The sequence below is a fragment of the Tamandua tetradactyla genome, chromosome 5, assembly GCF_023851605.1.
Source record: "Tamandua tetradactyla isolate mTamTet1 chromosome 5, mTamTet1.pri, whole genome shotgun sequence".
Lineage (NCBI taxonomy): Eukaryota > Metazoa > Chordata > Mammalia > Pilosa > Myrmecophagidae > Tamandua > Tamandua tetradactyla.
In genome coordinates, this window is record NC_135331.1 from 17,258,159 (window position 1) to 17,282,527 (window position 24,369).

The following is a 24,369-nucleotide window of genomic DNA, read 5'->3' on the forward strand; positions in this document are numbered from 1 at the left end:
TTAGTTATTTAAACGTCTCCATCCACTGAAATGCACACGCCAAGAGGGGAGGGATTTTTTGCAGATTTAAGTGCTGAATCTCCAAGTGCCCGGCTTACAGTTGTCGCCCGGTTCCCAGACGGGAAAGCAGAGACGCGCGGAGGCGAGGTGCTGGGGTGCAGGCGCTGACCTAACCTTGGGATGCTGCAAGTCGGAGAGCAACCAGCTCCGGCCGCCGCGGGACGAGCGCGGTGACAGCTGGGCCGCCCACCCGGAACCTGAGTGCGGCAGCTGCGGTAGCTTCCGGCAGCGGCGGACACTTCCGGAGCGGGACTCGCCGTGGCAATAAGTGGGACGGAGGAGGACGCGGAGGGCAGCGAGCCGCGGCGATGGATGACCGCAGCTTGGACGAGTTCCGCCGCCGCTGGCAGGAGGAGCTGGTGGAAGCTCAGGCGCTGAGGAAGCGGCGGCAGCCTCGCGCGGCCGAACGGCGGCCTCGGCGGCCCGAGGTGGCCCCCGGGCGCGGCGAGCAGGCCTCGGGGTACCTAGCGCTGGCCCAGGGCCTCTTGGAGGGCGCGGGGCGGCCCCCGGCGGCGCGGGCGACCCGGGGTGAGAGGCAGGACGCGGCGAGCCGCTCCCGTTCCCCTCAGGCCCGAGAGGGCGCCGGGGGCGGGGACCAGCTGGTGGACCAACTCATCCGCGACCTGGTGAGTGGCCATCGCCCCCCCTCCACCCCCCCCGACCCAGGCCTGGGCAGTCCCCCGCCCCCGAGACAAACCCTGTTATAAGTTGGGAAGTAACTCGGTGCACCACCCAATGTGGAGGGAAAAAGTGAAAGAGTGCATACACATGTGTTTGTGCATAAAGTATCTCTGGAAGCAATGGTTCTCAACTGGGGGTGGTTTTGTCTCCCAGATTTGGTAGTGTCTAGAGACAATTTTGTTTGTCACAGCTAGGGTGAGTACTACTGGTATCTAGTGGGTAGAGGCCAGCGATGTGCACAACATCCTGTAATGCACAGGACAGCCAGTACCACACACAAAGAATTGTCTGACCCAAAAATGTCAATAGATGTGAGATTGAGAAATCCTGTCCATGAGGGATACCTAAGCTATTAATAGAGGTTACCTTTAGGGAGATGGACTATAGGCAAGGGTGGGAAGGAATTTTAACTTTCCTCTGTATACTGTTTGTACTATTTAGTTTTTTTCTAACTGCGTGTATTAAAAAAATTACAGCAGCAAACAAAATTTAGAAAGAATATTTGAGGCACTATCATTAGGATGGAGCCTCTTTTTGTGAGGAAAATCTGGAGGAAGCTGGGGACCTTCTCTCCATTAAAATAGCCTCATAACCAAGGTTGGTAGTTTCAGTAAGCTCAGTATCACCTGAAACACATCAGTGACTCTCTAATTAAGAGTCAGAATAAAATAGCTGGTTTTAATTTAAGTCATTAAATTAGCCTCAAAGGAGACCTCTATAGTATTTCAGTCAGGAGAAATTCTGAAATGCTAGGTCACTCTAAGAAATACTGGCTTTTTATTTAATGCAATATGTAGTTATACTCAAATAACATCAATATTTACCTTTTGAGTTTTTACCAGGTGTCTGGTTCTGTGCTTTGCCTTAACTCTAATCTTCACAACTATCCTGCAAGGTAGAAATATTGTCTCTTTTTGCAAATAAGAAATGTTCGAAGAGTTTTTCTGTAATTTACCTGCAGTTACCCAGCTGATAAATTCTGGGGATTGAATTTGAATCCAGGTCTTTTGACTCTTAAGTTGCACATACATGAATTTTCCAATCTTCGTCTTGGGCCAAGAATCACCAGAGGACCTTGTTAAAATGCAAGTTCTGTGCCTTCTCTGCAAACCTGCTGAATCAGTTTCCAGAGAAAGGGCCGAGAAATCCGATTGTGATGATGAGGCAAGTTTGAGATACTATACTTTGCTGTACAGCGTCCTTTGATTTAAAAAGTCCTGATTCACAAGACTTTCTGTCCTTAACAATCCTGAGAGATAGGCCTTGATACTAGCAATAGTGGAGTAATAAATCAAGCATTCTATAAGTGAAAGCGGTCTAGCTACTGGGGGATCCAGGGGTTCATTACAATTTTAAACGTAGATAGAAAAAGCCTACAGTCTTTCTGGAATCCATGTCCTTGTTCTCTTCTGCCCCTTTTGGAATCACATCGGGTTCTACTAGGCTGTAGACTACTGTGAGCAGCATCCAACCTTTGGAGCACCTCCCTCTTTTTGAATACTTTGCGATCATCAGTAACACTGCTATAAATAAAGTAACAGTCATTCATTGTGTGCTTACTATTTAACTTTGTATTGTCTTCAGTGGATTAGAGGTATTTGTCTTCTCTAATTCTTCTAGTGACCCTCTCCAGTGGCCATTATGAGTCCTGTTTAGCAGGTGATCATTACAAATGTAACTCATATGTGAAGGGCCAGTAAACTTACCCAGTATCTTCCATCTAGGAAGTGATGGGAATGTTTATGAAAAGGCTTGGATTCTCATGTCAATGCTTGCAAGCCCCAAAGCTCACAGGAATCAGGCAAGTGCAAATGAGTGAAATAGGGGAGGCAAAGTGTAGTCAGCCCATTTTACCTAGTTTGTCGGGTGTTTTTCCAGATCCAGTCATAGTTTTGTAGTGATTTCTTCTGTAATGGTCAATGTAAATTTTATTATTTGTCACGTTAAACATGTCAGATACTATAGCAGTCTTCTTCATGATATCCCTAAAGAAACATACTTTACTATTTTTCTTGAAATGTGGCCCTTTTGGTTTTGTTTTCCTACTTTTTAAAGTTTTTTTTTTTAAAACTTTGAAATGTACCAGTCACGTGTTCAGTTCAATGCATTTTCAAAAGTGTGCACATCCAAGCAACCAGCACTTAGGTCATGGAATAGCATTAGCAGCGTGTCAGAACCCCCCTACCACTTGTGTCCTCTTCCACCCAAGGGTAACTACTTACTTTATTTCCAACATCGTATTTTAATTTTCTTCTGTGTTTGAACTATTTGTAAGTGGAATCATACAGGATGTGCTTTTGTGTCTGGCTTTTTATTTATAGCATTAGTTATGAAATTTTCCCTATAAATATATCACATTTTATTTATTCATTCTTTTAATGGTCACTTAAGTGGTTTCCAGTTAGAGGGCATTAAGAATAGTACTGCTGTGAATATTTTTACAACATCTTTTGGTGAACACACATTTTTCTTGGTTAGTCACTTAGGAATGGAATTGCTCATATATGAGGTACACATAGGTTTTACCTTAGTGGCTGTCGACAGTTTTCCAATGTGGTTGTATTAGTGTTCTTACATTTAATGGTAACTTGAGTGTGGGGTACCTGATATGTCATTATCTAGCTGAGATGACATGGCACTTGACCTCAGCAAGGGTTAGATGATAGGGAATGACATACTGGGAAGTTTTTGCCACAGCTGTGCTGAAGGTGTCAGCCACTGCCTACCCCAACTGGTGATTGTCATGTAGGAATATGGTCCCAGTATTGCAAGGTGTTTTGATTTTTTTTTTTTTGATTGGAAATGTGGATTTTTATGTGGCTCTATCAGTTTTTGCTATGTTAAAAACAAAACAAAATAGCAACAACCCCCATAAGGCTTAAAACAACCATTTAGGTCGTTATTCTGCCTGTTGTTAGTTTGGGCTGGACTCACTCAGACATCTGAGGTCAGCTGCTGGTCAGGTAGGTAGCTCTGCTGGGGGTTGGCTAGTTGTGGGTAGGGCAAACATGTGAATTTGTGTGTCTGGGTCATGTTGCTCTCACCATCCAACAGGCTATTCCTGGGTGGGCCTTTGCAGAGAAACGAGAACAGGAAGAAGTCAAGCCCCACTGTATAAATGTTTTTGAAATCTCTGCCTAGGGCATATTTATTATTGTCACATTGGTCAAAACAAGTCATGGCCTACTCCTGGATCAGTGTGGGAGAGGGCTATTCAAAGTACCTAGATACAGGGAAGCATGTACATATTAGGGGATATTGGTCCAACAATCTGCCACACAAACTTGAAAATTTTAATTGTTGGTAACTGATTTTAAAAAAAACTTAACATTTTGAATGTAGCACTGTAGCTTAATCAAAACCCATCTGGAATCTGTATCTAACTTGGGTCATCAGTTTGTGATCTTTGCTTTGTGTCTTCCCAAGAATTCTTGGGCTTGAAGCATGGGAGACTCCTGAAAAGGAAGATTTAGTACCATTTGGGACTCTCCAGAAAACAACAGAGGTTGATCCAGTGACATGAAAGGGAGGTAAAAATCCTGTAGCACTTCCTAATACCTGGTCTTCTACAACCAGTTGGTGTACACTGCTATGTTAGTGGAGCCTGTTAGACGTTTTGGTGTAGTTTCTTCCACTTCAGAGTCTTCAGAATCATCACTAGAGTGAGAACAAATAAGTTGGCAGACAAGAGATAAACTGTGTCTTGATAGGGACATGAAAAGCACAGTTTTACAGTATCATCTGGCCTAGTCAGGCCACAGCCTTTTATGGACATGCACAGTTAAAACTTGGAAATGATTCCTTTTGATTCCTGTCTTGTGAAGCTTTCCATGATAGCACTGTGAAACCAGCTCTTCTTAGGTGGTGAATCACCTATCTGAATTGGCACTTGATAGTAGTCATGGTATATAGTTAACCTGTAAAATAAATGACACTTCCCTGGACAGAATTCCAGAGGGAGCAGTCATTTTCTCTCTGTTGTCTTTGGTTCCCCTCTCTCCATAAACTCAGGCTTCTTGGAGGTAGTGGAGCCACCTAAGTATAGTTCCAAAGATGTTTCTCTCTTTTTCCAGTTGTGGTGGTTGTGATGGCTAGTTGCTTGATCCTGTTTTTATTTAAGAGGCGTATCAGCACTGAGACAACAGGCATCCAATTCAAACTGGCTTAAAAAATGAAAATTGGAATGTATTGGTTCATGTAACTGAAAATTACAGATGGTAATGTTCTGGGTGCTTAAATAAAGTAGCCAGAGATCTTTCTGTTTCTTGGTAATGCTTTCTTTTTCTTGGCATTGTTTACAGGCAGGCTCTCTCCTCTCGGGGACAAAATGGCTACCAGCAACTCTGGTCTTACATTTTATCAGCTTAGCAATCCATGGGAAAGATAGCATCTGTTTTCTGTCTTATGCAGGAAAAGTTATGATCCTAAGTTCTCCAAATTGGGTCATTTGGCCATCCTTGAGCCAGTCATTGAATCAAATGGACAAAACTTGTATCCAGTGCCCATCCCTGAAAATAGGGGTGGGGTCTGTCCTACATAAATCATGTTGACTAAGAGGAGAAGAGTGGTGGTTTCCTAAAAGAAAAGAAGGGGGAATGGATGTTGGGCAGAAAACAACAGCAGGTGTCCGTTTTAGGTGGTAAGTGTTTGAAGCAGCACGGACTGTGGGATGTGTGTTTTCCACTCATCGAACACCTATTTATTGATCAGCTAGGTGCTGGGGAATCAGCAATAAACAGAATGGACACAGTCCTTGTCTTCAGAGAGTCTTGTTTCTTTTGAGTAAAAGAATGGCCACTAATGAGGCAGGATAGTCCTGATATGATAGTCCATCAGTCCTGGCTCTGGAATCAGGCAGATCTGCATTCAGATTCAGACTTTGTCTTTGACAAGCTGTGTGATCTTGGGCAAATTAACTTAACCTACTGCCTTATCTGTCAAATGAGGATAATGCTAGTACCTGTCTTATGAAGAGGCAATGAAATAGGCATTGAATGTGCTTACCATCAAGTCTGCCATCTAGTAAGCAGTCAGTACATTTAAGCTGGTTTTATTATCGTTGGTACCGCAGAAGAATTCATTATACCATTATACTCTTCACTTCTGTTTACTAAACTTATCATTGATAAACCCCTAGCTTCCCTGCCTTTTGTGTTGTGAATCCCTGGAGACAGGGTCTATTGCCTTACTCAGCCTTGTACCCTCACCTACAGTCCCAGTGCATCAGATTCCATTCCATGTCTGCTGAGTTGAAATAATATGGGCATAATTGCTGCTTTCCAACTACCACCCTATAAAGAGGAAAATGAAATATGGATATTCAAAGCATTATTCAAGTTTAAGATTTGGTTTTTCAAGTCTGATAAAAGTTTTAAAAAAAGCCAATGTTTATTACTCACAACATGTCAATATTTAACCTGTCAGAGCCTGCATCTGTGTTGCCAAAAAGAAGATTGATTTAATGGCTCCTTAACTTTTTTCTGGCTTTAAATTAGAAGCAAATGAGGAAACACCAGTGTGAACACTCTGGGTCTAGTTAATATTAAATAAGAAGGCAAACTGACACAAATGTGAGCTCATGTATCAGATTACCTGGAATGACTTCCCTTCCTCTTTACTTGTCTTTTGCCTGCCTTTTCAGGTGGGGCTTGAATTCCATCTCTTATGTGAACTCTTCCCTGGTCCTTCCAGCCCAGAGTTTTCTTTCTTCTCCCTTTTCCCCCACTAAAAAGTTCTTATTGTCAGTGTTATTAATTTATTCGCATTATTCATGAATTATTAGCTCCCTACTTAGTACATTTTGAAATGATCTCTGTATTTATTAGGTCATCGCTTTGTTGAATGGAGCTTCTATTTGGAGCAATTTTGCCTTCATTCATTCATTCTGCAAATATTAAGTGGCTTCTAAGTACTTGTTTTAGACACTGAGGATATAGCAGTGAACAAGTCACTCAAAAGTTCATGTCCTTATAAGAACTTAGATTTTGGGAGAAAGAAAGATAAATGAACAAATGAATAAATGCCAGGTGATAACTGTTCTGGAGAAAAATAAGGCAGGCAGAGGGAATAGGGCATTATGTGTTGGGGGAGGGGCTATAATTTTTTTAAAATGCTTTTTTATTGTGAAATATATATACAAAAAAGCAATAAATTTCCAAGTACATTGTAACAAGTAGTTATAGAACAGATTTCAGAGTTTGGTGTGGGTTGACTAATATCAATATAAGTGATTCAGCATCATACTCATTTGTTAAATCCTGTCTTCTCTGTTATAACTCCTCCTCCTTTCATCCTTCTCCCAATCTCTAGGGATATTTGGGCTATGCCAATTCTAACTTTTCATGTTGAAAAGGGGTGTTGACAGTATAGCATAGGGGGATGGAACTAGCTGATGTTTTTGGAGAGGTTGGCCCTTCTAGGTTTCAGGACTTACCTGGACTAGGAACCATCTGGAGGTTAAAGATTTCTGGAAAGTAAACTTAGAGTGTGAAACTTTTGTAGACTCTCAGAGCCCTAGGTGTTCTTTAGGTTTAAAAGGAATGATGTTGGTTGGTATTTGGCAAACTGTGGCAATCAGCAGTATCTAGTTGAAGCTTGCATTAAGAGAGGCTTCCAAAATAGCCTCTTGACTCTATTTGAACTCTCTTAGCCACTGATACCTTATTTTGTTACATTTCTTTTCTTCCTTTTGGTCAGGAAGGCATTGAGCCCATGATTCCAGGGCCAGGATCATCCCTGGGAGTCAGGTCCCATGTTGCCAGGGAGACTTTTATCCCTGGGTGTCATTTTCTATGTAGGGGTAGGGTAATGATTTTACTTGTAGAATTGGGCTTAGAAAGGGAGAGGCCACATCTGAGCAATAAAAGAGGATTTCTGGAACTAACTCTTAGGCATAAGTGTAGGTAGTCTTAGATTCTCTGCTACAGAAATAAGTTTCATAAGAACAAGCCTCAAGATTTAGGGCTTGGCTTATTGACTTGGGAGTCCTTAATGTTTGAGACAGTATCAGGGGTTTTGCCAGTGGGAAAGTTTAATCGTTCCGTAGTTTTTCTCCTGTCCCTCAAGGGACTTTGCCACTAATTTTTAATTACCTGCCTAACATGCTTTGGATCGTCTCTGGGTATTACGTTAAGCTATACAGAATTACATGCCCTCATTCCCCTTCTGGGCTTTATGTGTTTGGGTGGTTTAAATGAACTGTCCAGACAGGTTGAGTTAGATTGTATGCCACAAAAAATTTAGGTTTTGAACAAAATAACCTCTCTTCCTTTAGTCTCATACAGTAGGTGAAGCTTTAAAATACAGACAGTATCTTCCTTTGCCCTGTATTCTGATTTACTTTAGTCCCAACCAGATCAGTTTTGTTCTTGCCTCACATTGAAGCCTGTTCTCTTTTTCAGTTTCTTTAACAGTTGTTGTCTATAGCAATGTTGACTTTCAGAGCTGTGGAACTCCAACTCTGATCTTGGGTGTCACAGAGGTACCCAAAGTTTGACGAAAATACCAGCTTATACACATAGAGCATAGTTCCTCAGAATCTAGCAATAACACGACTCCAGACTAAATGTGACTGCTATCTGAGCTTACAATCTAGGCCCCAATTTCTTATAAATATTTTCTAAAAGTGACCATAAAATATTTGTTCTTTTGTTTCTGGTTTATTTTGTACAACATAATGTCCCCAGTGTTCATTCACCCCATTTCATGCCTCATGACTTCGTTCCTTTCTGTAGTCAAACAATGTTCCACCAAATTTATACACCATGGTTTGCCTTTCTCCTTCTCAGCCAGGGTACCCTTTGGCAACTTAATCCATTAGGCATCATGAATAGTGTCCAAAATAAACAATCCATGTCTTACAGTATCCTCACTTAATTGTACATTAATCAAAACTCTCAATTTTAGGCAATTTTCATTGCTCCAGAGAGAAAAGTAACAGGTAAACATGCCCTCACCGAATAGCAAATCTGAACCCCCACTTAACATTTGTTCCCCCCCGCCCCTGCAGTTTACCCCTGATATTGCTGTGGTACTACTGATGTCTTCCTGTTAACCAAAGTCCATAGCATACAATATTATTTCTCCCCCATATCCCTCTATTGTTGACTCTGTACAGGATCAAACCTTTGAAGTAGTTTGTGCAAGAACTTATTTATAATTGTAGAGTTGATCAGTGGGATATATGACTCTATACAACCCTCTTCAATCCTATTCATCTTCAATATGGCATTGTTACTTATAACCCCACTAATGAACCACCTTCACTTCTACCCATTCCATTGCATTTAAGTTCAACCTCATTGAGTAACTGTTTACCTGACTTTAGCTTCTGTGTACCTCTAAGTCCCCTATATTCTACATTGTAAATCTCTGAGTTTACCTATACTGACATCATAATAGCGAAATCATACCTATCCTTTTATGTCTGACTTATTTCGCTCAGCATTATATCCTCAAGGTTCATCCACGTTGTCATAAGCTTCAGGATCTCATTTCCTCTTACTGGTACATAATATTTCATCGTAAGTATATACCACATTTTGTTTATTTACTCATCTGTTGATGGGCACTTGGATTGTTTCTGTCTTTTGGCAATTGTGAGTAATGCTGCTTTGTATATTGGTGTACAAATGTCTGTTCATGTCACTGCTTTCAGCTGTTCTGGGTATTTAGCAAGTAATGGTATTGCTGGGCCATAGGGCAACTCAACATTTGGTTTTCTGAGGAACTGACAAACTGTCTTCCACAGTGCCTGTATCATTATACATTCCCACCAGCAGTGAATAAGTGTTCCAATTTCTCCACATTCTCTCCAACATTTGTAGTTTCCTATTTGTTTAATAGCAGCCATTCTTACAGGTATAAGGTGATATCTCATTTTAATCTTAGTTTAATTTCCCTTATGAATGAAGATGAGTGTCTCTTCATGTGATTTTTAACCATTTGTTTTTACTCTTTGGAAAAATGTCTATTCATATTTTTTGCCCATTTTATAATTGGATTGTTTGTTCTTTTGTTGTTAAATTGTATGGTTTCTTTATGCGTGCAGGATACCAAACTTTTATCTGATATGTAGTCTCCAAATATTTTCTCCCATTAACTTGGCTGCCTCTTCAACTTTTTGACAAAGTTCTTTGAGGCATAGAAACATTTGATTTTGAGTTCCCATTTATATATTTTCTCTTTTGTTGTTTGTGGAAGCTACCTCCTCTAACTAGGTCTTAAAGATGTTTCTCTATATTTTCTACTAGAAGTTTTATGGTACTGGCTCTTTGTATATTTAGGTCTTTCATCTGCTGTGAGTTGATTTTTATATAGGGTATAAGGCCAGGGTCCTTTTTCATTTTCTGGCTGTTGATATCTAGTTCTTGAGAGGCTTTAGGTTTTTTGTTTTTTTTTAATGTTTTTATTAATTTTTAAGTTTTTTTAAAAAATGACAACAAAGAAACACAAAAATTCTTAATATATGATCATTCCATTCTACATATATAATCAATAACTCACACTATCATCACATAGTTGTATATTCATTATCATGATCATTTCTTAGAACATCTGCATCAATTCAGAAAAATCAATAAAAAGAGGACAGAAAAAATTCATACATAGGATACCCCTTACCCTTACCCTTCACCAATCGCCAGCATTTCAATTTAGTAAATTTATTTTAACATTTGTTCCCCTTATTTATTTTTAATCCATATGTTTTACTTGTCCATCGATAAGGTAGACAACAGGAGCATCAGATACAAGGCTCTCACACTGCGACAGCCATATCATCATACAATTACCTTCAAGAAACATGGCCGCCAGAGCACAGCTCCACGTTTTCAGGCAGTTCCTTTCAGCCTCTTCATTACATCTTGACTTATAAAGGTGTTATCTATTTATTGTGTAAGAATAACCTCCAGGATAGCCTCTCAACTCTGTTTGGAATCTCTCAGCCACTGACACTTTATTTTGTCTCATTTCGCTCTTCCCCCTTTTGGTTGAGAAGATTTTCTCAATCCCTTGATGCTGAGTTCCAGCTCATTCTAGGATTTCTGTCCCACGTTGCCAGGACTCCATACCTCTGGGAGTCATGTCTCACGTAGAGATGGGGAGGACAGTGACTTTGCTTGCTGTGTCAGCCAAGAGAGAGGCCGCATCTGAGCAACAGAAGAGGTTCTCTTGGGGATGACTCTTATGCCTAATTTTAAGTAGGCTTAGCCTATCCTTTGTGGAATTAAGTATCATATGAAGGAAACCCTAAGATTGGAGGCTCGGCCTGTTGCTTTAGCTGTCCCCACTGCCTGTGAGAATATCAAGAATTCGCCATTTGGGGAAGTTGAATTTTTCCCCTTTCTCACCATTCCCCTAGGGGACTCGGCAAATACTTCCCTATTCACTGTTCAGATTGCTTTGGGATTTATCTGGGCATCAGTCTAGACAAACCTACAAAATCTCATGCCCTATGCAACTTCCAAGTATTATGGTGTTCAATTACGCTGTCCGCATAAGTTATATTAGGAAGTGCACTAGTCAAAATATAAATTTTGTACCAGATAAGCATTTTTTGCTTGTCTCGCATGTAAGTTAAAATTTAAAAATATTCATTATCATGTATTTTCAACACCCTTCATTACTGACATTCCTTTGTTCTTCCTCATGCAGAAACATTTTTAAATTTGCACATTTAGTCACTATCATTATACACTCTAGGCATTCCTAGATTATAACCATCTCAGTCTTCATTGTTTATCTTTCCTTCTGATTTCATTTGTGTGCCCAGGCCTCCTTTCTTTGTCATTCTCACATTCAGCTTCATTCAGTGTTTTAACATTATTGTATTACAGTTAGGTAGTATTGTACTATCCATTTCTGAATTTTTACAATCAGTCCTGTTGCACAATCTGTATCCCTTCAACTCCAATTACCCAATATCTACTGTATTTCTATCTCCGGATGGTCTCTGTTACCAACTGAAATTCTCCAAGTTCATTCACTAATGTCAGTTCATACCAGTGAGACCATACAGTATTTGTCCTTTTGTTTCTGGCTAATCTTACTCAGCATAATGTCCTTAAGGTCCGTCCATGTTGTTACATACTTCATGACTTTATTCTGTCTTATAGCTGCATAATATTCCATTGTATGTATATACTACAGCTTGCTTAGCCACTCGTCTGTTGATGGACATTTGGCCTGTTTCATCTCTTGGCAATTGGAAATAATGCTGCCATAAACATTGGTGTGCAAATGTCCGTTTGTGTCTTTGCCCTTAAGTCCTTTGAGTAGATACCTAGCAATGGTATTGCTGGGTCGTATGGCAATTCTATATTCAGTTTTTTGAGGAACCGCCATACTGCCTTCCACAGTGGTTGCACCATTTGACATTCCCACCAACAATGGATAAGTGTGCCTCTTTCTCCACATCCTCTCCAGCACTTGTCAATTTCTGTTTTGTTGATAATGGCCATTCTGGTGGGTGTGAGATGATATCTCATTGTGGTTTTGATTTGCATTTCTCTAATGGCCAGGGACATTGAGCATCTCTTCATGTGCCTTTTGGCCATTTGTACTTCCTCTTCTGGTAGGTGTCTGTTCAAGTCTTTTTCCCATTTTGTAATTGGGTTGGCTGTCTTTTTGTTGTTGAGTTGAACAATCTCTTTATAAATTCTGGATACTAGACCTTTATCTGATATGTCGTTTCCAAATATTGTCTCCCATTGTGTAGGCTGTCTTTACTTTCTTGATGAAGTTCTTTGATGCACAGAAGTGTTTAATTTTGAGGAGTTCCCATTTCTTTCTTTCTTTCTTCAGTGCTCTTGCTTTAGGTTTAAGGTCCATAAAACCGCCTCCAGTTGTGAGTTTCATAAGATATCGCCCTACATTTTCCTCTAACTGTTTTATGGTCTTAGACCTAATGTTTAGATCTTTGATCCATTTTGAGTTAACTTTTGTATAGGGTATGAGATATGGGTCTTCTTTCATTCTTTTGCATATGGATATCCAGTTCTCTAGGCACCATTTATTGTAGAGACTGTTCTGTCCCAGGTGAGCTGGCTTGACTGCCTTATCAAAGATGAAATGTCCATAGATGAGAGGGTCTATATCTGAGCACTCTATTCGATTCCATTGGTCGATATATCTATCTTTATGCCAATACCATGCTGTTTTGACCACTGTGGCTTCATAATATGCCTTAAAGTCTGGCAGCGTGAGACCTCCAGCTTCGTTTTTTTTCCTCAAGATACTTTTAGCAATTCGCGGCACCCTGCCCTTCCAGATAAATTTGCTTATTGGTTTTTCTATTTCTGAAAAATAAGTTGTTGGGATTTTGATTGGTATTGCATGAATCTTTAAATCAATTTAGGTAGGATTGACATCTTAACTTTCTTTAGTCTTCCAATCCATGAACACTGTAATTTCTTTTGACAATTTCTTATAGTTTTCTCTGTATAGGTTTTTTGTCTCTTTAGTTAAGTTTATTTCTAAATATTTTATTCTTTTGGTTGCAGTTGTAAATGGAATTTTTTTTCATGATTTCCCTCTCAGATTGTTCATTACTAGTGTATAGAAACACTACGGATTTTTGAGTGTTGATCATGTAAGCTGCTGCTTTGCTGTAGTCATTTATTAGCTCTAGTGGTTTTGCTGTGGATTTTTCGGGGTTTTTGACATATAATATCATATCACCTGTAAACAGTGAGAGTTTTACTTCTTCCTTTCCAATTTTGATGCCTTGTCTTTCCTTTTCAATTTCTAATTGCTCTGGCTAGAACTTCCAACACAATGTTGAATAACAGTGGTGATAGTGGACATCCTTGTCTTGTGCCTGATCTTAGGGGGAATGTTTTCAGTTTTTCACCATTGAGGATGATGTTAGCTGTGTGTTTTTCATATATTCCCCTTATTATGTTGAGGAAGTTCCCTTCTTTTCCTATCCTTTGAAGTGTTTTCAACAAGAAAGGATGTTGAATTTTGTCAAATGCCTTTTCTGCATCAATCGAGATGATCATGTGGTTTTTCTGCTTTGATTTGTTGATCTGGTGTATTACATGAATTGGTTTTCTTAGATTGAACCATCCTTGCATACCTGGGATGAATTCTGCTTGGTCATGGTGTATAATTTTTTTAATGTGTTGCTGGATTCGATGTACAAGAATTTTGTTAAGGAATTTTTGCATCTATATTCATTAGAGAGATTGGTCTGTAGTTTTCTTTTTTGTAATATCTTTGTCTGGCTTTGGTATGAGTGTGATTTTGACTTCGTAGAATGGGTTGGGTAGCTTTCCCTCCTCTTCAATTTTTTTTGAAGAGTTTGACCAGGATTGGTACTAATTCTTTCTTGAATGTTTGGTAGAATTCACATGTGAAGCCATCTGGTCCTGGACTTTTCTTTTTGGGGAGCTTCTTAATGACTGATTCAATTTCTTTACTTGTGATTGGTTTGTTGAGGTCATCTATTTCCTCTCGAATCAATGTTGGTTGTTCATGCCTTTCTAGGAAGTTGTCCATTTCATCTACATTTGTCTAGTTTAGTAGCATAAAGTTGTTCATAGTATCCTCTCATTACTTCCTTTATTTCTGTGGGGTCAGTGGTTATCTCCTCTTCTATTTCTGATTTTATTTATTTGCATCCTCTCTGTTCTTCTTTTTGTCAACCTTGCTAAGGGCCCATCAATCTTATTGATTTTTCTCATAGAGCCAGTTTCTGGTTTCGTTGATTTTCTTGGTTATTTTCATGTTCTCAATTTCATTTATTTCTGCTCTAATCTTCATTATTTCTTTCCTTTTTCTTGCTTTGGGGCTAATTTGCTGTTCTTTCTCTACTTCTTCCAAGTGGACAGTTAATTCCTCGATTTTTGCTGTTTCTTTTTTGATATAGGCATTTAGGGCAATAAATTTCCCTCTTAGCACTGCCTTTGCTGCATCCCATAAGTTCTGATAAGTTGTGTTTTCATTTTCATTTGCCTTGAGATATTTACTGATTTCTCTTGTAATTTCTTCCTTATCCACTGGTGTTTAAGAGTGTGCTGTTGAGCCTCCATATATTTATGAATTTTCTGGCAGTCTGCCTGTTACTGATTTCCAGCTTCATTCCTGTATGATCTGAGAAAGTGTTTTGTATGATTTCAGTCTTTTTTAATTTATTGAGATTTGCTTTGTGGCCCAGCATATGGTCTGTCCTTGAGAATGATCCATGAGCACTTGAGAAAAAGGTGTATCCTGCTGTTGTGGGGTGTAATGTTCTATAAATGTCTGTTAAGTCTAGCTCATTTATTGTATTATTCAAATTCTCTGTTTCTTTATTGATCCTCTGTCTATATGTTCTGTCCATTGATGAGAGTAGGGAATTGAAGTCGCCAACTATTATGGTAGATGTGTCTTTTTCTCTTTTCAGTGTTTTCCTCGTGTATTTTGGAGCGTTCTGGCTCGGTGCATAAATATTTATGATTGTTATTTCTTCTTGTTGAATTGTTCCTTTTCTTAATATATAGTATCCTTTGTCTCTTTTAAGTGTTTTACATTTGAAGTCTAATTTGTTGGATATTAGTATAGCTACTCCTGCTCTTTCCTGATTGTTATTTGCATGGAATATCTTTTCCCAGCCTTTCACTTTCAACCTGTGTTTATCCTTGGGTCTAAGATGCATTTTCTGTAGACAGCATATAGATGGGTCCTGTTTTTTAATCCATTCTGCCAGTCTGTGTCTTTTGATTGGGGAGTTTAATTCATTAACATTTAGTGTTATTACTGTAAGGGAAGTACTTTCTTCTACCAGTTTGCCTTTTGAATTTTGTATGTCATATCTAATTTTTATTCTTTTTAGCTTTACTGATAGTCTCCATTTCTATACTCTTCTCCGCACCTCTCTCTCCTGTCTTTTCTTATCTGTCTGTAGTGTTCCCTTTAGTATTTCTTGCAGAGCCAGTTTCTTGTCACAAATTCTCTCAGTGAATTTTTGCCTGCAAAAGTTTTAATTTCCCCCTTATTTTTGAAGGACCATTTTGCTGGCTATAGAATTCTTGGTTGGCAGTTTTTCTCTTTTACTATCTGTGCTAGATTTAGTTGTCAACTTGGCCAGGTGAGCATACCTAGTTTTGTTGCTGCACATAAGCCAAGGGTATGTGAACCTCATTTGTTGCTAATTACATCTGCGGTTGGCTAGGAGCCATGTCTGCTGCAATGAGTGACGTTTGACTTAATTGGCTGGTGCTTAAATGAGAGAGTGCAGGGTAGCACAGCCTAAGCAGCTCAGCATTCCTCATCTCAGCACTCGCAGCTCAGCCCAGGCCTTTGGAGACACAGAAAGAAGTCACTTCGGGGAAAGTTGTCGGAACCCAGGGGCCTGGAGAGAAAACCAACAGAGACCATCCTGTGCCTTCCATGTAAGAAAGAACCTCAGTGGAAAGTTAGCTGCCTTTCCTCTGAAGAATTGACAAAATAAATCCCCTTTTATTAAAAGCCAATCTGTCTCTGATGTGTTGCATTCTGGCAGCTAGCAAACTAGAACAGTATCTTAAATATATCATCCCACTGTCTTCTCACCTCCATGGTTTCTGCTGAGAAATCTACGCCTAGTCTTATTGGGCTTCCCTTATATGTGATGGATTGTTTTTCTCTTGCTGCTTTCAAGATTCTCTCTTTCTCTTTGACATCTGACATTCTGATTAGTAAGTGTCTTGGAGTACGTCTATTTGGATCTGTTCTCTTTGGGGTGCGCTGCACTCCTTAGATCTTAATTTTAAGTTTTCATAAGAGTTGGGAAATTTTCAGTGATAATTTCCTCCGTTAGTTTTTCTCTTCCTTTTCCCTTCTCTTCTCCTTCTGGGACACCCACAACATGTGTATTCATGTGCTTCATGTTGTCATTCAGTTCCCTGAGTCCCTGCTCATATTTTTCCATTCTTTTCCCCATATTCTCTTTTGCTTGTCAGATTTCAGATGTCCCATCTTCTAGTTCACTAATCCTATCTTCTGCCTCTTAAAATCTGACATTGTAGGTTTCCATTGTTTTTTTTTTTTTCATCTCTTCTACTGTGCCTTTCATTCCCATAAGTTCTGTGACTGTTTTCAGACTTTCAATTTCTTCTTTTTGTTCATTCCTTGCCTTCTTCATATCCTCCCTCAATTCAGTGATTTGGTTTTTGGTGAGGTTTTCCATGTCTGTTTGAACATTCTGAATTAATTGTTTCAACTGCCGCATCTCATTTGAATTTTTGGTTTGTTCTTTGACTGGGCCATTTCTTCAATTTTCCTAGTGTGATTCATTATTTTTTGCTGGCCTCTAGGCATTTAATTACCTTCATTAGTTTATTCTGGAGATTGTTTTCGCTCCCCCCTGCCCCGTAGGATTTTCTTGCTGGATGACTTTGTTGTCTATCTGTTCTTTGACATTCAGTTCAGCTTATTCTAGTCCTCTAGCTTAGGTTTTGTTTAATCAGAATTTTTCAGTTCTTGTTTCTTTATTTCTTGTCCTACCTGTGTGGTGCCTTTCCCCTACCCCTTAGGAGGGTCTACTTAGGTATTATAGACCCCAGTCAGTCTTTCCCAAACCAAACTGGTAACCTCTCAGGAGGAAAGAGTCATCTATATCAGTTTTCCCTGAGGGTGAGACCCAGTAGATTAAATGGCTTTCTCCTATAAAGTCTCTGGACCCTGCATTTTTCCTGTCCTGCCCAGTAGGTGGTGCTTTTCTGCCTGCAGGTCCCACCAGCTTCAGGTGATACAGTACCTTTAACTTGAGCAGACTCTCCCTGCTGGGGGCATCGTGGAGACAGAGGAGAGATTGTAGGCTAGCTTTAATCACTTCCCTTTTCTAGACCCTGGGGTCTGAATTCCTTGAGGGAATGATTCCACCTGAGCTGGGCCCCACCCCTCTCCAGGGGAAGGCACAGGCTCCAGAGAAACTCTCAAACCAGTTTGTTTCTACCCATGCCTGGGGCAGTGGAGCTGGAGAAGCCTTGTAGCTATATCCAAAGAATAATCAATCCGTAGACACACAGCCACAAAAGAGAAAAAGAAAAGTCCTTTTCAGAACAGGATCCCTTCTTCGCGTTTGCCAATCAAGAGCTTAAGTTGGTATGTTGTGTTGTGTATCTCTAGGTTCTGTGTGCCCTCTCCTTTCCTGCAGGTCCCAGAGCTTTTCAGATCCAAAAAACCTTTTTTCTTTTTCTTTTTCTTTTTTCTGTCAGCCCTGCCCCCTCTGTGCTGGGGCAAAAACCAGTGACCTCCGCTTTTACTGGAGGTTCAGCTGAGCTGGGGGGTCTATTTTTAGTAGTCAGAATTTGTTAATTAATTTCCACAGTTGGCATTTGGTTGTGCTCAGCCCCTGCTGCTAGTAAAGTCTTTATTTTCCCCTCTGGAAAGCAGCCTGTTGGGGCTGCACCGTCCGCTGTGGCTTGGGAAGGTCACAGTTCTGGGTGGGCTCACAGACGATCCAGCTGGTCCAGACTCGGGTATGCTGTGTGTCTGGTCACTGACGTGGCCCCAGCAGTTGTTCTGTACTGTTCCTGGCTATTTACTAACTGCTCTGGAGGACGAACTAAATCCCATACCTTGCTAAGCCACCATCTTGGCTCTCTGGGGCTTTAGTTTTTAATGTGCCTATCTAAGAAGACTTTCCTGGGAAGGTCGCATTTCCTGGAAGACATAAAGGAGGTCAGGGAGAAAGCTCAGAGGTATCTGGGAGGAGGGGGTTCTAGGCTTGGTTTAATGCTCTGCTGTTGCTGTCTTAATTCTTAATCAACTACTTGTAATTAAGTCTCCCTGCTGTGTCCTAAAGCTTTGAAACCAGTTTAGACCAAAACAGGGCTTTGAAAGCAGAGGTCCAGCTTTTTCTTTGCTGGAACCCCATCCTCTTGGAATTCCTAAGAGCATTTGCTCCCACAGTACTTTAGATTGGTGTTTTCTACCTCCATCCCTGGCCACAGTGCCCAGAGAAATTATAACAGTAGGTTTTGAATGAGAACATGTCTAGAAATTGGAAAGCCTATTCCCATAAAACAATGGTAAATGAAATCCTGCAGACATTTATTGGACATCTACTGCGTGAATCTCACTGTGCCAGTTAGATTCTGTAGTGTTATAGTTCAGTTATGTCATGTATGCCTACAACTGGCAAATACAGAACACCTCTGCTTTTCTCATAGCTGGTGTTCCAGCCCAGCTTTTGGAGGCCTTGGATAGGGACAGCCCAAAGACCAAAGGACATGTCAGGTAGGGAGTTAGACAGACATAATTTTTTTAGGACTTACGAACAGGAGAAGATCTTTCACAGTGGTGGCTGGCCAATGGAAAATGAAGATTAGTTCCCCAAAAAGGGAGGGTAGGGTGGCTTATAAGGATTCAGGACAAAGAAATTTCATAGGGTGTGACAACAGTTTCAGCAGGGTCTTGTGACACAGGGATTTGGAGATTTGTCAGCAGCGGTGATCAGGGAAGGGGAGTTTCACTACTTTGTTTATGATACCATTAGTACATTGTTTCCCCCCAGAGGAGGTCTGATGACTTTTATTGTCTGTCCGGGTCATGTAAGTGGCTACGTGCAATGGACCTGCTCTCAGTATGGAGGGGAATGCTCTCACTATCAAGGGGAATTCCGAGTCCTGGATCCCCACCTCTAGGCATGATGATTAGGTTAAATGTTGAGATAAATTGACTTTTGCTGGACTGCTTGAGAGGTTAATCACATTTTATAACATTGTTTCCTTGGAGAAATGATTTCTAAGTCCGAAAAAGCTGACTTACTAATGAACTTTTGGAATACTTTATGGGGCATCTGTACTGCTTGTTGTATTCTCCTACATGTGAGGATGACTTATCCCTATGAAAGACTTTAAGCCATTTGAACGTAGAAATAATTTCTTATGTATTTGCTAACAATACCCTTCTGCCTGACCTCAGCACCTGCCATGGCCATAAATTCAGATAACATTGTGAATATAAAACACATTATTGAGTGCCTGAGGAGGCGGGGCCAAGATGGCGGCTTAGTAAGGTACGCGCGTTTTAGTTCCTCCTCCAGAGCAACTACTAGGTGAACAGAAACAGTGCAGAACAGCTCCCGGGGCCACGGAAGGGAATGGACACACAGTCTGGACTGGCTAGACTGACTGCGAGACTCTGCTGCGGTGAGATCCCCGAGCGGCGCGCGCTTTCCCGAGCTGCGGCAGCTGGCGGCCGGAGCTCCTCCCTCCCTCCTTCCCGGGCCGGCTGACAGTCTCAGAGAGGCAAGTTTCCCAAGCCGCGACGGCCGGCGCCCCTCTTTTGCGGGCGGCTTCCTGGACCAGCTACGAGTCTTGGATCAGAGGGCTACCCAAGCCGCGGTGGCCGGCAACCGGCGCCCCTCCCCCGCGGGTGGCTTCCTGGTCCGGTGGCGAGTTCCCCAGGCTGCGGCGGCCGGCGACCAGTGCCCCTCCCCCACAGACGGCTTCCTGGTCCGGTGGCGAGTTCCCCGGGCTGTGGCGACCGGCCCCGGTCCAGGGAGAGGAGGGAATTTCCGACAGTGGCAGGGACTGGGTCCAACCAAACACCAATAGGGGCATTAATAAAGGAGCCACAGGGTCCCCTCAAGCCGCGGCAGCTGGCGCCCCCACCACGCGCGGCCCCCCGGACCAACTGAGAGAATTGAATCGGAAATCCCCAGGCCACGGAGAACAGTGACCGGGGGGATCCCTTCCAAACACGTGAGACAAACGTGTGTCACGAGCGCCACCTACTGGGCAGGATAAGAAAAACAGAACCCAGAGATTTCACAGAAAAATCTTCCACCCTGCTGGGTCCAACACCCAGGGAAATCTGACTAAATGCCCAGACGCCAGCAGAAGATAACGGACCACGCTCAGAAGATTGAAAATATGGCCCAGTCAAAGGAACAAACCAGTAGTTCAGATGAGATACAGGAGCTGAGACAACTAATGCTGAATATACGAAAAGAAATGGAAAACCTCTTTAAAAACGAAATTGATAAATTGAGGGAGGATATGAAGAAGACATGGGCTGAACAAAAAGAAGAAATAGAAAAACTGAAAAAACAAATCACAAAACTTATGGAAGTGAAGGATAAAGTAGAAAAGATGGAAAAAACAATGGATACCTACAATGATAGATTTAAAGAGACAGAAGATAGAATTAGTGATTTGGAGGATGGAACATCTGAATTCCAAAAAGAAACAGAAACTATCGGGAAAAGAATGGAAAAATTTGAACAGGGTATCGGGGAACTCAAGGATAATATGAACCGCACAAATATACATGTTGTGGGTGTCCCAGAAGGAGAAGAGAAGGGAAAAGGAGGAGAAAAACTAATGGAAGAAATTATCACTGAAAATTTCCCAACTCTTATGAAAGACCTAAAATTACAGGTCCAAGAAGTGCAGTGCACCCCAAAGAGATTAGACCCAAATAGGCGTTCTCCAAGACACTTACTAGTTAGAATGTCAGAGGTCAAAGAGAAAGAGAGGATCTTGAAAGCAGCAAGAGAAAAACAATCCATCACATACAAGGGAAACCCAATAAGACTATGTGTAGATTTCTCAGCAGAAACCATGGAAGCTAGAAGACAGTGGGATGATATATTTAAATTACTAAAAGAGAAAAACTGCCAACCAAGACTCCTATATCCAGGAAAATTGTCCTTCAAAAATGAGGGATAAATTAAAACATTCTCAGACAAAAAGTCACTGAGAGAATTTGTGACCAAGAGACCAGCTCTGCAAGAAATACTAAAGGGAGCACTAGAGTCAGATACGAAAAGACAGAAGAGAGATGTATGGAGAAGAGTGTAGAAAGAAGGAAAATCAGATATGATATATATAATACAAGAGGCAAAATGTTAGAGGAAAATATTATCCAAACAGTAATAACACTAAATGTTAATGGACTGAACTCCCCAATCAAAAGACATAGATTGGCAGAATGGATTAAAAAACAGGATCCTTCTATATGCTGTCTACAGGAAACACATCTTAGACCCAAAGATAAACATAGGTTGAAAGTGAAAGGTTGGGAAAAGGTATTTCATGCAAATAACAACCAGAAAAGAGCAGGAGTGGCTATACTAATATCCAACAAATTAGACTTCAAATGTAAAACAGTTAAAAGAGACAAAGAAGGACACTATATACTAATAAAAGGAACAATTAAACAAGAAGACATAACAATCATAAATATTTACGCACCGAACCAGAATGCCCCAAAATACGTGAGGAATACACTGCAAACACTGAAAAAGGAAATAGACTCATATACCATAATAGTTGGAGACTTCAATTCACCACTCTCATCAATGGACAGAACATCTAGACAGAGGATCAATAAAGAAATAGAGAATCTGAATATTAGTATAAATGAGCTAGACTTAACAGACATTTATAGGACATTACATCCCACAACAGCAGGATACACCTTTTTCTCAAGTGCTCATGGATCATTCTCAAAGATAGACCATGTGCTGGGTCACAAAGCAAGTCTTAACAAATTTAAAAAGATTGAAATCATACACAACACTTTCTCGGATCATAAAGGAATGAAGTTGGAAATCAATAATAGGCGGAGTGCCAGAAAATTCACAAATACCTGGAGGCTCAACAACACACTCTTAAACAACGAGTGGGTCAAAGAAGAAATTGCAAGAGAAATTAGCAAATACCTCGAGGCAAATGAAAATGAAAACACAACATAGCAAAACTTATGGGACGCAGCAAAAGCAGTGCGAAGAGGGAAATTTATTGCCCTAATGCCTATATCAGAATAGAAGAAAAGGCAAAAATGCAGGAATTAACTGTCCACTTGGAAGAACTGGAGAAAGAACAGCAAACTAATCCCAAAGCAAACAAAAGGAAAGAAATAACAAAGATTAGAGCAGAAATAAATGAAATTGAAAACATGAAAACAATAGAGAAAATCAATAAGACCAGAAGTTGGTTCTATGAGAAAATCAATAAGATTGATGGGCCCTTAGCAAGATTGACAAAAAGAAGAACAGAGAGGATGCAAATAAATAAGATCAGAAATGGAAGAGGAAACATAACTACTGACCTCACAGAAATAAAGGAGGTAATAACAGGATACTATGAACAACTTTACGCTAATAAATACAACAATTTAGATGAAATGGACCGGTTCCTGTAAAGACATGAACAACCAACTTTGACTCAAGAAGACATAGATGACCTCAACAAACCAATCGCAAGTTAAAAAATTGAATTAGTCATTCAAAAGCTTCCTAAAAAGAAAAGTCCAGGACCAGACGGCTTCACATGTGAATTCTATCAAACATTCCAGAAAGAATTAGTACCAACTCTCCTCAAACTCTTCAAAAAAATCGAAGTGGAAGGAAAACTACCTAATTCATTTTACGAAGCCAACATCACCCTCATACCAAAACCAGGCAAAGATATTACAAAAAAAGAAAACTACAGACCAATCTCTCTAATGAATATAGATGCAAAAATCCTCAATAAAATTCTAGCAAATCGAATCCAACAACACATTAAAAGAATTATACATCATGACCAAGTAGGATTCATCCCAGGTATGCAAGGATGGTTCAACATAAGAAAATCAATTAATGTAATACACCATATCAACAAATCAAAGCAGAAAAATCACATGATCATCTGAATTGATGCAGAGAAGGCATTTGACAAGATTCAACATCCTTTCCTGTTGAAAACACTTCAAAAGATAGGAATACAAGCGAACTTCCTTAAAATGATAGAGGAAATATATGAAAAACCCACAGCTAATATCAACCTCAATGGGGAAAAATGGAAAACTTTCCCTCTAAGATCAGGAACAAGACAAGGATGTCCACTATCACCACTATTATTCAACATTGTGTTGGAGGTTCTAGCCAGAGCAATTAGACAAGAAAAAGAAATACAAGGCATCAAAATTGGAAAGGAAGAAGTAAAACTATCACTGTTTGCAGACGATATGATACTATACGTCGAAAACCCGGAAAAATCCACAACAAAACTAGAGCTAATAAGTGAGTACAGCAAAGTAGCAGGTTACAAGATCAACATTCAAAAATCTGTAGCATTTCTATACACTAGTAATGAACAAGCTGAGGGGGAAATCAAGAAATGAATCCCATTTACAATTGCAACTAAAAGAATGAAATACCTAGGAAGAAATTTAACTAAAGAGACAAAAAACATATATAAAGAAAACTACAAAAAACTGTTAAAAGAAATCACAGAAGACCTAAGTAGATGGAAGGGCATACCGTGTTCATGGATTGGAAGACTAAATATAGTTAAGATGTCAATCCTACCTAAATTGATTTAAAGATTCAATGCAATACCAATCAAAATCCCAACAACTTATTTTTCAGAAATAGAAAAGCCAATAAGCAAATTTATCTGGAAGGGCAGGGTACCCCGAATTGCTAAAAACATCTTGAGGAAAAAAAACGAAGCTGGAGGTCTCGCGCTGCCTGACTTTATGGCATATTATGAAGCCACAGTGGTCAAAACAGCATGGTATTGGCATAAAGATAGATATATCGACCAATGGAATCGAATAGAGTGCTCAGATATAGACCCTCTCATCTATGGACATTTGATCTTTGATAAGGCAGTCAAGCCAACTCACCTGGGACAGAACAGTCTCTTCAATAAATGGTGCCTAGAG

General features: G+C 40.4%; 1 protein-coding gene across 1 annotated transcript in view; it reads left to right on the plus strand.

Moving 5' to 3' along the window:
• The first annotated feature begins 313 nt into the window (after positions 1-313).
• The window catches only part of FBXW8 (F-box and WD repeat domain containing 8), a 231,150-nt gene continuing 207,094 nt past the window's right edge, over positions 314-24,369 (plus strand). The window contains exon 1 of the mRNA XM_077159938.1: positions 314-686. Coding sequence (XP_077016053.1) covers positions 369-686 — 318 coding nt within the window. The 5' untranslated portion in view covers positions 314-368. The remainder of the gene's footprint in view (positions 687-24,369) is intronic.